The sequence below is a fragment of the Thamnophis sirtalis genome, unplaced genomic scaffold (assembly GCF_051295495.1).
Source record: "Thamnophis sirtalis isolate CommonGarterSnake01/CBP01778 unplaced genomic scaffold, rThaSir2_p1.2 scaffold_14, whole genome shotgun sequence".
Classification (NCBI taxonomy): domain Eukaryota; kingdom Metazoa; phylum Chordata; class Lepidosauria; order Squamata; family Natricidae; genus Thamnophis; species Thamnophis sirtalis.
The window spans coordinates 27216603-27233736 of record NW_028261394.1 but is presented as its reverse complement, the minus strand read 5'-3'; the positions used below and the strand labels follow the sequence as shown (position 1 = coordinate 27233736).

General features: G+C 40.3%; 1 protein-coding gene across 3 annotated transcripts in view; it reads left to right on the top strand.

The window, feature by feature from the left end:
• RSPRY1 (ring finger and SPRY domain containing 1) overlaps positions 1-15116 on the top strand; it is a 37116-nt gene extending 22000 nt beyond the window's left edge. For all 3 annotated transcript variants that reach the window (XM_087729464.1, XM_087729462.1, XM_087729463.1), the window contains 8 exons: positions 1055-1186; positions 2891-3006; positions 5414-5557; positions 7635-7746; positions 9421-9523; positions 10682-10834; positions 11056-11160; positions 14195-15116. In XM_087729464.1, coding sequence (XP_087585590.1) covers positions 1055-1186; positions 2891-3006; positions 5414-5557; positions 7635-7746; positions 9421-9523; positions 10682-10834; positions 11056-11160; positions 14195-14291 — 962 coding nt within the window. In that variant the 3' untranslated portion in view covers positions 14292-15116. The remainder of the gene's footprint in view (positions 1-1054; positions 1187-2890; positions 3007-5413; positions 5558-7634; positions 7747-9420; positions 9524-10681; positions 10835-11055; positions 11161-14194) is intronic.
• The last annotated feature ends 2018 nt before the right edge of the window (positions 15117-17134 follow it).

The following is a 17134-nucleotide window of genomic DNA, read 5'->3' as shown; positions in this document are numbered from 1 at the left end:
GCAGGTATAAAGTTATGTAGAAGAATGTGTAGCGTAAGCAATATTACTACCAGAATATGCAAAAGTGTAAATCAAAATAAATAGAATGATAAATGAATAGAGAACTATGATAAAACCATGGAAATAGATATACTGTAAGTATGTCTTATAATATGGAAGTTCCTATTTTTTTTCCTTTTTATTTATTTTTTGTTGTTTACCATATTGTATGAATAAGAGAAAAATAGATGTAGTTAGGACATACAATCTTATGTATAATTTAAAAAGTGCTGATAAATCCAGTATATTGTTGCAAAGTTGAAATTGTGATGTAAATGAAGAAAAACGTACAATAAAACAACAACAACAATAGTAATAGAAAGTCTTCAGGGGTTGGAATTTATTCCTTTCTTCTAAAATCTTACCTGGCTATGGTCAAGAGTGGTTGTAGCATCAGTGTTCTAAGCAAATAACCAGCAGGTAGCAATTTGTGTGGGTGCCAAGATCTCCTTCCTGCTGTTTTTTTTGACACCACTGGAGATGGCAGTGGAGAAGGCAGGAAAGCTTGTCAAATTGAGAGCATAAGCTTTGAATCCTCAGCCACCTCTAGATGTGGCCTTCAGGGGTGGAAAATCATGACAAATTCCATCATCCATTAGGACCTTGATGGAGCTGTTGAGGACTTCTTCCCCAAATTTTTAAAACTGCAAGGGACTAAATTCGTTACCAAGAAACGGGGCAGAACCAATGTGCCTCTGGCTGGACCTGCACTGGTCAAACATTTGCATATCCTAAAGAAGAAATGGGCAGTAAAATCAAGATGCCCCTGAGCTGAATTCAGCTCCTGATGATGACTTGCAGCTGGAGTTGTTTTCTTGGCCTCTGGCCCGGTCTCTCTGCCAGCAGCTACTAGCTGCTGAAACTTTAATGGATTATGGTGGAATTTATATAGTATGAGAATGGGGAATATAGGGAAAGTGGGGGAAAGCACAAAAGCCTTTTTTCTTCTTGGAAATGCTGTGTTTTTAATGATTACGATTTTCTTTTCATAATTGTGAACACATTCCAACTCCAGGTGAGAATAAAATGACAGTTTCTGATACCTGCATCAGTGATCAGCTGGTTTTGTTAGAGAAATGGACAAATAATCCAGACTATTTAAAACGCCAAGTTGGATTCTGTGCTCAGTGGAGTTTAGACAATCTATGTAAGTAATAATATATTTCTACTGTGAAGTTAAGGTAATGTTTGAAAACAGCATGGTTATTAGAGATGTCTAGTGTTTGCAGCAAAAGTAACCACCCGTAACACTAATACGTTTATAAAATAAACTTGCATATTCATTTCATCAAATGTTTGTGGTGCAATTCCTGAATGGTGTACAAGTGGTATGTGTGAACTTATGTGTGTAAGATGGGAGCAGGAGGAGGGAAACCGAGGGGAGCAGCAGCTTCATTGACATACCCCTCCAGTCAATTTTAATTCTTCTAAATCTATATTGTTTTTAGCATCTGCACTTAAAATGTAACATTCTCTTGGTTAGAATTCTGACACACTAGTAATGGTGATTATTAGGGCACAATAAAGTATAAATTGGGAAATTAGACAAATAGAAATAATACATTGTTTTGTTGTAGAGCAGGGGGTCTCCAAACTTGGCAAATTTAAAACTTGTAGACTTCAACACGCTGGCTGAGGAATTCTGGGAGTTGAAGTCCATAAGTCATAAAGATGTCAGCTTTGGAGACTCTGGTTGTAGAAGAGTACAACCTATCAGGATTCTCCGTTACTAAAAGAGAACAGGTAAATTAGCACATTTTTCTATGTCTGCAAAGGTCTTGTTTTAGGACCTGTGCTGGGATTTAGCTTTAGATCCAATTCTCCACTGTTGTTAATTCCGAGGAAAGTGGCAGATACAATTTACACTGTTAATCAAGTGTCTTAATGAAACATAGCCATGAACCTGTCTATTTTAAATGGTAAATAGTTGGGTTTTCTGACTTGAGGTTTTAGTTGGAGATTCTAAACTGTTCATTTAGTCTGTAAATTGGGTTCTCTAGGCTTTTGTAGATTAAGATGGTTTGAAACCCATCTCAGGAAGGGAAAGGATACAAAATGACACCAGTGTTAGTTGTCCTGTTTTGAATGCAGATGGTATTAGATAATCTAATTCATTTCTGAAACAAATACCATATCAATTTTCAGAAGATGAAGTCCTTCATTAATGAAAAGCCATTGAAATTGAATTTCTTAATTGGTAAATTGAAAATAATCTCTTGCCAGCACCTAAATGTACCTAGTATTAATAGAATGCGTATAGAAGCACAGATTCACTGGCTTTGTTATATTCTCTAGTTTAATCAGAGAAAGAAGCTTTCTGGAGAAATACCAGCTACAGTATCCCTAGCCAATATTTATTTAAGAGTCGTCACTCTTAAATTCAATATATAACTGCATTTTGGGGAATATTGTATATTAGTATCTGCTCTTTGCAGGCTTCTTGGATCCTCTCTCATCTTGGTTAGAGAAATCATAGTCCCTGGTTTGGTCTTCTTTTGACATGCTAAAATTGTAAGGCAAGCTAATGACTCCAATTTGTTAGAAGAAAAATCAGCTAGGGATTCCCAGTTGCACATAATGCTAAGCAAACCACAGATGGAGCAGTTATGCTTAATTGCTTTTGCTGGCAGAAGGCAAGCAGGAAGCATTTAGCATGTGGGCTCATTCCCCTTAAGCCCAAATTCTAAAGAATTCAGTTTTTGAATGCCTGTCATTTAAAGGGATAGTTGCTTATTCAGAAAGTGTTTGATTCATTCTTTAACTGGATTTGGGCAGCCGAATTCTGTTTTCTAGCTTACCATTTCTACATTGCTGGGATAACCCTTAAAACCTTTTCTCTTGTTTCCTGCAGTTTTGAAAGAAGGGAGACAGTTTACATACGAGAAAGTCGACCTGACCAATATTAGGGCCATGCTGAACAGCAATGATGTCAGTGAATATCTGAAGATCTCCCCGCATGGGTTGGAGGTAGCCTTGTGTGTGTGTTTTTGTGCATTAATTATGAAATACTGTTATGCCTGCTCAATTTCCCTGAATAGCAGGGGAGGTCTAGAGGGAGGGAGTTTCTATGAACTAAAAGACACATATTGCTTTCAGAGTGTATATATTAATTATTTTGCTTTTAACTCAAATCAGACAGCATTAAAAAAAACATTTCTTTGTAATTAATGGAGGAAAGTGCATACTATAAAGGCATGCTGGGTAACATCTGTAACTCTTTGGAGACACAAAATAAATAGATCATTCTAGATTGTCTCACTACATGAATCTGAGCTTGAGAAAGGGAGATGGGCTCTCTTTATTACTAAGTGCATGGAGTTATATAATATGCAGGCAGGCAGGCCTTGGCTTACAACCATAATTGGGACCAGTCTTTCCATTGTTAAACAAGTGAGTCGTCCCCAGTTCTGTGACCTTTCGTGCTATAGTTAAGTGAATCACTGCACTTGTTAAGCATACACAGTTTCCCCATTGACTTTGCTTTGTCGGAAGCCAGCTGTGAAATGCAAATGGCGATCACCCCAGAATGCTGCCACAGTCATCAATACATGTTGGTTGCCAAGTGCCCAAATGTTGATTACATGACCATAGGGATGTTATGGATGTTCTAAATGTGAAAACCCATCAATTGTATGTCACTTTTTGGTGCTGTTGTAACTTGGAACAAGTCACTAAAACAAATTGTTGTAAGTCAAGGGCTCCCTGTGCAGCGATGAAAGGTTCCAGTGAAGTCATGTCCCATCAAACCTGGCATCCTATTTTGGAAAAGGCCGAGTCAGGATTTGCCTTCATTGTTTAAAAATTCAATTTAGTTTTTAAAATTAAAAAGGCTTGCATTCAGGACCTGATGTGTCGATCACTGGGTTAAACCAAACTCCTATTCAGGAATTGGGTGTTTCCAATCTCAGAGAGAGTCCAGTGAAATGCTTATGGTCTTGGATTTCTGTCCAAATTCAAAATTGCAGTTTTTCAGATCTATGTAGTGTCAGCATTCCAAGTATCATGTAGAATTAAATCAGAGTCCAAGGCAAAACAATCCTTAAAGTTCCAATTTAATAAAGCAGACATCTTAGCACATTGCTGTGGAAATCCCAATTCTGGAAATTACATCAGAATCCCATCCAGTTAAAAGTTAATGATCTTGTCCCCACACCCACAATCCATCACATTATCCAATCTTCTTCTTCCACGCTGGCGTCTCCATCCAGCTGCTTCCGATCAGGTATGAAGGTGCGGAGACAAGAGATGACCTTGGTCTTCTAGAAAAGAATGACAATAACACATTCCACAATCCTACTCCTTTCTATTCCCCCCTCCCATCAACTATACTAATGAAACAGCATAATGAAATAAGAGATGGTGTGGCAGGACAAAATTCTAAAAGGAATGTAATTGCAGGCCTGACATGTAGTTCCTAAAAGATCATAGTTGGGCCCAGCAACATGGTCATTAAGCGAAGCTGCCTACTTCTCCACTGACTCCGCTTTGTTGTTGGCCAGCTGTGAAGCATGCCAATGACAGTCACGTAACCATAGGATGCAGTGGCTGTCATAAATTCCTGCTGGTTGCAAGCAACTAAATCTCAATCACCTGACCAAGGGGACACCAAAGATCCTCGGTGTGTGAGGACCAGTCCTGGAGTTGATTTTTTCATTATTGTCTTAATTCCAAATGGTCACTAAACAGGACAATTAAATGAGGATTGAAGGTACACGTGTCATGGCTGCCATTCTGCTAGCCAAGCATCCCTTACTGATAGTCTGACATTTGCCATGGAGGGGGGGGGGAGAACCAAGCTGTATCAGCAGGCAGGAGAAACACCTGCCAGCCAAGGTCATTCATCGGATTGCAGAGCTGGAAGGCCTGCGAACTGAGGATCCCTTCCCCAAACAATATATGGGCACCTAATTGGACATTAATGGATAATAGGGGGAGGGGTGGCAGGGGAAAAGGAAAAACTAATTGTATCCTTTTGCGTGAAAAAAACGCCAGATCCAGCTTCACTACTTCTGTGACCACTTAAGCTTTAGTAAACTGTACTCTTGGTAAAACAACGGGCCAGGGGTCTCTCTTTGCTAGATGACTGGCCGGGATGGTTGACATCACGTCTCCTCGATATTCTTTGCATATCTTCATCCTTTTGCATTAGGGCTGCCCTCTCCAGCTCCAACCTCAAGATGAATAGTAATGTAGCACTCTGGATTCCTAGACACTTGACTGTGCTGGTTGAGGTTTATGAGACTTAACAGTTCTCCCAACAAATATGAAATTAAAAAATTGGGAAGCTGACCACTTTATTGTGCCCTTTGGCGCTCCCTGAAGTGTCCAATTTGCACATGGACTTTACTTTTTTCCCCACATTTTTGTTTGCTAGGCCCGATGCGATGCTTCGTCTTTTGAAAGTGTCCGATGTACCTTCTGTGTAGATTCTGGAGCTTGGTACTATGAAGTTACAGTCATTACTTCCGGAGTGATGCAGATAGGATGGGCTACTAAAGACAGCAAGTTTCTCAATCACGTAAGTGCTGCTCTTGTCTTATGTGGGAATCTGTCTACCAAATTGAAGTGGCACCAGACAAGTCCCCCCTATCCTCTCCCATCTTCATCCTACCTCTGGAAGTTTAACTTGAAAGCAACTTACTGTTCTGACCTAGGCTTCCCAAGAGCATGAGGCAGACTCCTTGTCCCGATAAAACCTCTTTTATTTAGGTTAAAGGAAATTCCTCTCCAGCAAAGACCCAGCAAAAAATCTTTCAAGAGATTTCACAACTACAGGCCTTTATCAGGTTTGGAAAGCTGCCAAGTCAATATCTTCCAAACACCAAGCTGTAGCAGCAATTACTTGACAAGAGGTCAGGAACAGATCTTCACCCTCATGAATTGAATTAATTGTCTCCTGCAAACTCCCCTCTCTTTATTCCCTATGAGAGGGGCCATTCACCATTCACCTGTGCCTTTACTCCCGAGTCAGCCTTTGTTTCTTAGCTGTTCCCTTCTGGCAGTTCTGTGCATGCGCACATCAGGACAGCTCCAGCTGTTCTTCTGCCTCACTGATGTCTGACTCTGAAGGCAGCTGATAACTGTCAGGCAGCTCTGGCCCCCTTTCTGCCTCTGATGCAGAGCCCTCATGAGAGCCTTCCCCAGACTCCAGGACTGGCCCACGTTCCTCCTCTACCTCCTCACTGTCTGAGTCTGACACCAGCTCCGCTGGCCACTGGCGGACCACAACACGTAAATGGATAATATTATTTTTGGCATGTTTGCTGAACTACCCATCCTAGCAATATTTTCCTGGATTTTGCTGTACTCTCATGCAGGGGGCATGGTGAGTCCTTCACCCTGCTGGTATTCCTCTTCATGCTGGCCAATGGCCATTCATAAGGCGGGGGTGGGTGGAGGACTCTGGACAGGGACCTGGGAGATAGAAGTTCAGAGCCCTGTTTATCTTCCAGGCTCATTTGGCAACCTTCAGCTCATCAGTTTCTTTCAACTTAATCTTCACTTTGAAGCAGATCTGATCAAGACATGATTCTCTTGCTCTGGTTATGTGGATGGACTTGTTGCCCATCATTTCCTTCCAGGGTTGGTCTGTAAAAACAGGTTCAAGCTTGTCTCCTCCCAGTCACGTGGAGAAGGAAAAAAGGTTCAGTTATGCTATGCAGAATTGTTTTGGTTTTGATCCAGTTTTGGTCACCACATTACAATAAAGATGTTGAAACTTTAGAAAAGGTGCAGAGAAGCGCAACTAAGATGATCAAAGGCCTGGAGACAAAAACATATGAAGAACGGTTGCGGGATTTTGGTTTGGCTAGTCTAAAGAAAAGAAGATTTAGGGGTGACATGATAGCATCATTCCAGTATTTGAGGGGCTGCCACAAAGAAGAGAAGAGTCAAATTATTCTACAAAGCACCAGAGGAGAAACTTCCTAACAGTGAGAACAATCAACCAGTGAAACACCTTGCCTTCAGAAGCTGTAGGTGCTTCATCACTGGGGTTTTTTAAGAAAAGACTGGACAGTCACCTCTTTGAAATGGTACAGGGCAGGGCTGTCAAACTCGTGGGCCAGATGTGTCACACATGGGCCATGCCCAGTTTAGCAGAATGGGGAGAAAATCCTGATACATCAGGTGACAGCCACGAGCTTGACCCCCGGCATAGGGTCTCCTGCTTGAGAAGGGGTTTGGACTGAAGACCTCCAAGGTCCTTTCCAGCTTTATTCTGATTAATATTGATATTTTGGGAAGACAAGGGTTTTGTAACGAAATGGTTTAGTTTAGCCATCTTTTAGAGTTTCTTCTGACAGATCTCTCACGACTTCTAGCCCTATTCTTTTATGCTTTGACCCCTAGAATAAGTGGGGAAATTTCGTTCAGTTATATCAGAACACATATGCCTGCATCATATTGAGATCCTCCTGATTATTAGGCTAATAATTGTGTAGGCAGAGCATGGCAGGTCTTTTACATTCTTAAGAAAAGATGCAATTAGCTTAAATACTGTTTTTAAATTTAAAAAAAGGATTGGGGAAAAAACTGTTGAAGTGGTTCTGGGTCAAATTCAGAGAATGAAATACTGTATTCTATATTTCCTGAAGGAAGGTTATGGTATCGGGGACGATGAATACTCCTGTGCTTATGACGGCTGCAGGCAGCTGATCTGGTATAATGCCCGAAGTAAACCACATTCCCACCCATGCTGGAAAGAAGGTATGCTATTGTCCCGCTTGTTTTCTCATTGCTGAAGTTGTGTCACTATCCAGTTGGCCCTCGTTTGTTTTCTGTTTTCCTAGAGTGTAGAGCACAGCACAATGATCTAATTTCCAGCACTAGGAAAATCTTACCATGGGAGCAGATGGAACCAATTACAAATAACTGGCTTCCTTTTGCTCCAGGTGTTCAACCCGAAGGTGGGCAGCCATTTCTTGGGGGCAGGCTTAATTTGGATTGCTGCATCGAGCAAAGGAGTTGGGCTCAGTGGACCCTTCCTGTCTGTGATTCTAGCACAGAGACTTAAAAAACGGAAGAAAAATGTCATGAAATAAGATTTTGGAACAATGGAGCAAGATACCTGCAGCTGCAGGAATCCCGCTCCCCAGTAATCTTTTTATGGGGATGTCTGTACACCTGTTTCCTGTGCTTATTATTAGTTCAGCGCTTCCGCAGTGATCTTGTGAGTTCAGGAGGCCTTCCTCCATGGAAACAGATTAAATTGCAAATACTGTAGCTAATTAGTAGGCTAATGTTTTGATAGGCAGAATAAAATCAATAGACAGCGTGTTGGATATTGGAAGATGGCAGTGTAGCAAGCCTGAATTTGTCATTCATTCATTTATGACATGGTTGAATATTGTGAACATCACACACTGATGAGGACCATACTTCTAATAATATGTCAAACCTATTAAGACATAAACATGTTAATTCATCTTGGGTAGAACTTTAGCAGCATCCCTCCCTATTGCAAACTGTAAATAGTTTGGTTTTAAAAAGAGACCATGCTCATGTAATTTACTAAATCTTTTTTTTAATATGTTGAAATGCTTTTGATTAGAATGCTGCTAGTAACCCAACTAGTAAATCATAGTTGGCATTATCAGAAGCCAACTTCATAAATGGGTTGTTTCTTTTTCTCATATATGAATTTTTATCCCCCCCTACCTACCACTATTTCTAGAATAATATCAACTCTAATGCTGACTTAGCTTTTATCTTAAGGATTTGAAGCAGGTTTAGAAATCCTGGTTAAGATAACACCCGGTGCTGGCAGTTTTCTTGATTTTATTAGATGGAATAAATATGTTAAAAACTGCTAAAAGGAAGAAGATAGCATTTATTCCAAGATAGTGCCCCTGTTTGCAAGACTGGCTTTTAATTTGTAAATACACAGAGAACAGTCATTTGTTTTCTCCACATATCTGAATATTTATTGAAAGGTTTATACATAGGGATAGAAACACACACAAGTGGGAAAGATGGAATCACAAATCCATATAGAGTGGTTCTCAACCTGTGGGTCGGGACCCCTTTGGGGGTCGAATGATCCTTTCACAGGGGTCGCCTAAGACCATTGGAAAGCACATATTTTCAATGGTCTTAGGAACCGAGACACCAATTTTATGGTTGGGGGTCACCACAACATGTGGAACTGTATTAAAAAGTCACGGCATTGGGAAGGTTGAGAACCACTGATATAGAGTGTTTCAAGCCCCTTGTATAGTATGTATTGGGTGTTATAGGGAGCACAAATGTAACCCAGCTACTGGGACCCCTTCAGTAGTTGTCAGATAAGACCCGAGCTCCCTATTCCTCTTTTGCAGGATACAATGATAGTGTCTTGGTGATTCCTGTGTTTCAATAGCTTGCTTTCTTATGTTAACTAAGGTGACACGATAGGATTTTTACTGGACTTGCAAGAGAAGAAGATGGTTTTTTATTTAAACGGGAACCAGCTTCCTGCTGAGAAGCAAGTCTTTTCATCAGCTATGTAAGTTCATTCTTCTGAAGGCGATGCCCATTTTGATGTCCACCTTTGCAGAATTAGCAATAAATATTTAGTAAAATAAGACTTGACCCTGGGGAAGCCCAGAACCTGAAGTACCCGAAGGAGCCAGCTGTACTGTTAATTCTGCAAAGTAGAGTTGAGTGGTTTCTTTCTTGGTTACTAAGTGAAGCAGCAATTGACATTTAATCTCCAGTGTGAATTTATTGGTTTGTGTTTTAACTTAGCATGATGAGTAAATCCACTCATTTTGATTTAATACTGTATTACACTATGGCTTGTATAATAAACCATGGTTTTTAAAATTCTCGGTTGTGAACACTAGTATGGCTTTGCTTTGGCCTTTTAAAATAGTTCTTTTATTTTCAAGCACAGCTGACCCAGTTCCTATGTTATTCTTTCCCTTCCTCCACCAGCCTATTTTCTTGGGGAGATCTTTGTTTTGTGTTTTCTGTGGCTGTTTTTCCCGTCCCTGTTGAGTTTTCTCGTAGCTTATTTTGCAGCTCCTTCCTTAATGGGATATAGCAATTTTGAATTCCAGTCCCTGCTGCTAAGAAAAGGACAGGAAATTGCTCAGAGTGACACATCGACAACAGTTGCAAAAGAAATAAAAAAATAAAAATTGGGTCAATCATGGGTGACCTGATTTTCAACAGTCACGATTGTGATGGACAGGCTCCAATACAATCATAAGTTGAAGACCTCCAGTTACAACCGTAATGGGGCCTGCCCATACACGACCATCACTTGTGATGATTGTACATCAGGTCACCCTTTTCTGGCTAGGGAATTCTGAGACTTGAAGTCCACACATCTTCAAGTTGCCTAAGTTGAGAAACATAGATGCAGAGAATGCCCATCAACACATGCTGATAAATATTACTCCTAGCCACAGAAGTCATCTGTGCCTTAAAAATAAAAACACCTCCAGCTGTGAATGCTACTACCCTGATGACATTCCTTTTCTAAAGGAAGTGTTAGGGATGATGAAGGTTGTAGTCCAGGATTTTGAGAGCCATAAAAGACACACAGCCATTGGCTGTGTGTCGTGGGTGTTTCCCAGCCTCTCACTATGAAGAACTAACTCTGATAGGTAGCTTGTATCATAGCACTAATTTTTGTTTTTCATCCTTTATTGCACAGTTCCGGCTTCTTTGCTGCAGCTAGTTTCATGTCCTATCAACAGTGTGAGTTCAATTTTGGAGCAAGGCCTTTCAAATATCCTCCCTCTGCAAAATTTAACACCTTTAACGATTACGCGTTTCTGACAGCAGAAGAGAAAATCATTTTACCAAGGTAATGTGCGTGGATCTGGAAAGCTGGGGTGCATTTTTGTTCTTTGCATCTTCCCTTTATTTGCAGATAGTAAATGATTGCCTTCCTTGGGTGAGGAATTAATGCCTTGCTTACATTAGTAAGCAATACATTAACTCCTCATCCAAGGAAAACATTAGTGCGAATATGAACGCCACGTCAGTTGTGTGCCTGTTTTTCACCACCTCCTATTTAATCTTCAGACATAGACGCCTGGCCTTGTTAAAGCAAGTGAGCATCCGAGAAAATTGCTGTACGCTTTGCTGCGATGAAATAGCTGACACAGAACTCAGGCCTTGTGGACACAGGTATTTTGAGAAACAGTGACTTTTGATTGATGTTTCTTGTAATTTTATACACACACACACACACACACACACTCCATTACTCTTGGCAGTGTAGACATGTGCAGGTCTGATCGAGATATACAAATATTTGCCTGAAAATAAGATCAGGTCTTATATTAATTTTTGCTACAAAAGACGCATTAGTGCTTTCCAGTTAGGTATTATTTTTGGGGAAATACAATCCTAAATGCGTCCATCTGGCTGATGTCTTTAACTGGGGCTTATTTTGGGGGTAGGGCTTATATTACGAGGATCCTGAAAAAGGCTAGGCTTATTTTTCGGTTGGGTCTTATTTTGGGGGAAAACAAGTTATATATAGTCCTCAACTTATGATTTAGCCCCAAATTTCTGTTGCTAAATGTAAGCCAATTGTTAAGGGAGTTTCGCCCAATTTTACGACCTTGCCACAGTTGTTAAGCAAATCACTACGCCTGTTAAAAGAATCATGCCGTCATTAAATCAAATTTGGCTTCCCTCATTGACTTTGTTTGCCAGAAGGTCACAAAAGATAGTCACATGATCCCAGGACACTACAGCCATCATTAATACATGCCAGTTGCCAAGTGGCAATCTGCATTTTGATCACATGACTGTGCAATTATCCTAAGAGCGAAAATTGGTCTCCCAAGTCCCTTTTTTCAATGCTTTTGTAACTTTGAATGATCATAAATGAATGGTTGTAAGTCGAGGACTACCTGTACTCCACTACCAAGCAATATTCAGCATTGTGTCCAAATCAACCCTATGTCAGGGTTCCAAGTAAGACCCCCAATGAAAGAAGACTCCGAGGCTTAAGTTTCCTCAAAGTCCCGTTTTATTAGAGATGTCCTATTGGCACATCTGGGGAAACCCGAATCTGAAAGCTTCCAGGTTTTCCCCACCCAAAAGAAAGCACAAGCCCCTGCCCAGCACTCACGTGTCCATCACATGGTCCAGTAGGCACCGTCCCAACTGGAGATGCCTCCCAGTCACACCATCGCAGCTGCAGGGCAAGACGTCCTTGATTCTCTGAGAAAGGAATGTTATTTTGACTATATATCACTCATATGCCATATAATCCCATTTTCCCACAGCAGTAAATGTGGCTGGCCTGAAGGCCCAATGCAAAAGATGGCTTCCAGGCCTTGACACCCTGTGGTAGGCGGAGCGTTGTGTTGCAAACCCTGCCTGTGTCTCAGTGGCTGGTCTTGCCTCCCACCCCTCGGATCAGCATCTTGCAGCTTTGGCATGCAAGAGAGAAAGGTTGCTTTTGTGTGCTGCTTTCCCTGTTCAAGTCTTGCAAGCTGATGACTAATCTTTTTGGTGCTGTTCTGATCTTTGGAGAGGCTTTATGTGGGTGACCTACAGCACAAGAAGACTCAATTCCTTCTCTTCCTCAAGGCTCTATCCTTCCCATTTATTGATTTATTTATCAAATTTATGTAGCCACCCATCTCACCAGGGGCAATTCCATGCACCGCAGCACACAACAGAAATAAAAAAGTATCTCTCTCTCTCTATCTCTATCTCTCTCTCTCTCTCTCTCACACACACACACACACCAGAAAATACAAGTATAAGAACCATAATAATAAATATATTTAAAACCCAAAATAGAACCATAAATGGAAGGAGAATAAAATTGATCTCTCAGCAAATGGAGTCATGAAAAGGAAGTATCATTCCCAATTATCCCTGGATTAGATCTGCTAAGAGGAAGTAAATAGAATATAATTAAATTGAATTTAATTTTTTTTTTAAATAACTTTTTTATTTTTAAAGAAAAATGAACAAAAAACATAAAACACATACAACCTTATTCCGTTTCATATAGCGTGTCATTTGGTTACAAGATTTTGTGCGTCCTTCACATGGTCACCACTTACAATTATATATCGAATCACAAATTATTCATTAGATAAACATAAGTACATTATTATTAAATGTCAATTTTTCAACTGTAATTATTATTCCTTAATTTTAAACAAGATATTCTGAATATTGAATCCATACATACAACATCATTTTGCCTCAATAGTTCAACTCCAATTCCTACATTTTAAAAAAATATATTCTAGAATTGAATTATTTATTGGCCAAGTGTGGAATTTGTCTTTGGTGCATATGCTCTCAGTGTACATAAAGAAAAATAAAATACATTCATCAAGAATTCTAAGATACAACACTTAGTGATAGTCATAGGTTTACTAATAAGCAATCAAATTGTAATAGGGAAAACAAAACTATAAATTGTAAAAATACAAACAACATGGTTATAGTCATAAGTGAGAAGAGATAGGTACTAGGAAGGATGAGAAGAATAATAGTAATTTGACAGTATTGTGGGAATTAGTTGTTTAGCAAAGTGATGGCATGGGGAGAAAAACTGTCCTTGTGTCTAGTTGTTCTGGTGTACAGTGTCCTATAGGGTTGTTTTGAGGGTAGGAGTTGAAACCATTGATGTCCAGGATATGAGGGGTCTGTAGATATTTTCACAGTCCTCTTTTTGACTCGTGCAGTGGACAGGACCTCAAAGGAAGGCAGGTTGGTAGCCACTTTTTTTCTGCAGATCTAACTATTTGTTGAAATCTGTGTCTGCCTTGTTGGGTTGCAGAGCCAAACCAGACAGTTACAGGGGTGCAGATGACGACTCAATCGTTCCTCTGTAAAAACGTTGCAAATGCCCCTTCCTTAAAATCTGTGCCAGTGATTCTCAACATTGGCAACGTTAAAATACATGGACTTCAATTCCCAGAAGTCCCCAGACAGCTATGTATCTTAACATTGCCAATTTGAGAATACATTCCCACATCCATATAATAAGCCCCTGCCCTAAAATGCACTATATCCCCCTGTTCATTCCAAATAATTTCCTTCAAGTTAGAGGTGCCTGGGCTAAACCCACAATAACTCTCAATATATTTTGCAATTTTTTTACCCCCTTTAAAGTTTGTTTGATACTCTTCCAAAAAAAAAACATCTTTAATAACCTCTCTTGCGCTCTTGTCTCTTTCAGTGATCTGTGCATGGAATGTGCCTTGCAACTAGAAACCTGCCCTTTGTGTCGGCAAGAAATTCAGACCCGCGTCCGACAGATTGCTCACATTTCATGACACGGGGAGAACGGTCTCTTGTGTGGATTTGCCTCCTCTCCATTCCATCCAGCGCCAGAAGAAAGGCAGCTCAAAACAAGCCCCTTCTCTGTCGTTCCCCCCCCCAGGCCGAAGCCCAGCCTCATCTCCATAAGGACCACAGATGGGAAGCCTGTTAAATTGCTGCACCGTCTCATCCTCACGAGATGCTTTCTTTTAGCGGTCATATAAAGTTGGTGGCAAAAGCTGACTTACCATTTAATTTATCCCTCATTCAAGACTGTTAGGAAAGCCTTCTTCATTCCTTTCTCTGGTTAATTTTTTTTGCCTTTCCTTCTCAACTCCTTCCACTCACACACTGAAGACTTTGCACTGGAAACGTTTAATGCATAATCTCCTAAAACGGGGACGTAGCTGTTTCCCAAAGCCTTTGTTTTGGCGGCCATTATGCATTTTTTTATTACTTTGTCACTGTAGCTTCCTGCTGGTCAGAGTACATCCCCTATATATATTTTGGACTGTTAGCATGGAAATGTTAAAGAGACTTGAAATCTACATGAAGAAACTAATTTCTGAGGAAAATTGGTTATTTTCATTCATAGTATTTCTAAATTCCTTCAGTTTCAGTACCTACGATTTTGTGAAAAAGAAAAAAAAATAATTTTCAGGAGGAATTCTTATAAATGCAGCAACAGACTGGAGATAGTTTGATATTCTAGGTATTTTTAAGGTACCATTGATCATTGCTTTTTAAAAAAAAACCCAATCTGTTTTTGCAAGTTCTGTACATTTGAAAATAGTGATGTGTTAATATTGTTTTGAAGAAATACATGTTTGAATAGCAAATAGCTTGATTGGGTTAACTCCTATTTAAGACGATCCTAACTATTGTTTATATTATGGTGTTTGGCTCAGGCGACTTCTGTAAAACAGCTGCCTCAATCTTGCTCCAAGTTCCCCCTGGATTTCTGAAGAAGCAGAAGTTGTAAGATAATGCAAAGCCATATCAAAATATTCATCCTGACATGAAATAAGCTGTACTGGACCTTTAAGGGAGAGAGGGAGGGGGGGAATCTTGACTTCACAATTACCATATTTTTTGGAATATAAGTGACACCAGAATATAAGACGCAGCAAGGTTTTGAAGAGGAAATTTTTTTAAAAAAAGGTTTTGCACTCGACCAACCTCCCCAAAAGGGCCTGTTTTTTGTGAAAACGGGTCCCTTTTTTTTTCAAATAGCCCTTAGGAGGCTTGTAGAATGCTCCTGGAGGGGGGGCAAAAATGAGCAAGAAACAGCCCGTTCTTCACAAAAATGGACCCTTTTTTGTCAAAAAAAAAGGCATGAATAGCCTTTAGGAAGCTTATAGTGTGCTGCTGGAGTCTGGTGAGGCAAAAAATGGACCATTTCTGCCCTCCACAGCCCCCCAGGAGCACTCTGAAAGCCTCCTAAAGCTATGCACGGCCATTTTGGTGAAGGGAGCGGAGTTTCAGGAGGCAAAAAAAATGCTGTATTCAGTGTATAAGACGCACCCAGATTTTCAGCCTCTCTTTTGAGGGGAAATGGTGCGTCTTATACCCCGAAAAATATGGTGACTGATTCCTTTCTTAAGATGCATATCATTATAACGTTACAGATGAGCTTTTGAGGCAAGAATAGAATAAAATGTTAGAAAAAGTACTCAGGAAAGGCTGAGTAAAAGAAACTACATAATCCTCTTTAAGTTTAGTGCATTGTCACACGTCATGTTAGCACATTAATTTTTTGGAGTCAGGGAAATGCAGCTCTTACCGAAATAAAAGTTGACCCATTTTGCAGTTGTGCCACAAAACAAGACCCATTAAAAAAGATTCAAAAAGTGGATGGGGAGTCATTTAACCGTTAATATTTAACGTGCTGAGCATTTAGCAGCTCCTGGCCTCAAAATGGATTACTAGGTTTAAAACTAGTAGTATGCCAGGAACGTTTTATTAAAATTTTCTCACGTACAAATGTATCTCATAAAAAGAGGAAGAGGGGAATCTTAACATTTTGTTGCTCAGTAGGCTTGGGAGGGAGGAGTATATGATATGTAGACATGATGACCCAGATTGTTGGGGGCAATAGGCTGACTCTGTAAATCAATTAGAGAGGGCTATAAAGCGTGGTGAAGCAGTATATAAGTCTAAGTGCTATTGCCCTTCCATCCTTCCATGATGTGCAGTAGTTAAAATGCGGTATTGCAGGCTAATTCTGCTGATTGCCAGCAGTTCGATTTTTACCAACTCAAATTTGACTCAGAACGTCCATCCTTCCAAGGTGGGCAAAATGAGGACCCAGATTGTTGGGTGCCAGAGGCTGACTCTGTCAACCGCTTAGAGAGGACTGTGAAGCAGTATATTAGTCTGAGGGCTATTGCTATAATCCTTTGAGGCATTCAGTAGGGGAGTATTTCTCCACCTTGGCAACTTTAAAATATGTGGACTTCAGCTCCCAGAATTCCCCAGCCAGTTACGTTGCCAAGGTTGAGAAACAATGCAGGGGGGCTTGACAAAGCTGCTTAAGGGTATTTCAATCTTTTGAGCAAAGCAACCCTTCCAAATCCCTTAAAAAGCCACATGGCCTTCTGCTTTAAAATGGAGACCTAAAATTGCCATATTTCTGCGTTTGCCTCCCAAAGCTTTGTAGTACAGGTTGTCTGTACAAACCACTATTGTTGGACACCAGGATGGTACCGCTTATTTTAACCTGCACAGCTCTCCAATACGAGATGGGCAATATCGGTAGTCCTCGACTTAACAACCATTCTCTCAGGGTTCCAAATAGCATCCAAAAGTAAATCAGAGACGGAGGCAAATGATTCCTCAAAGTTCCAATTTATTAAGA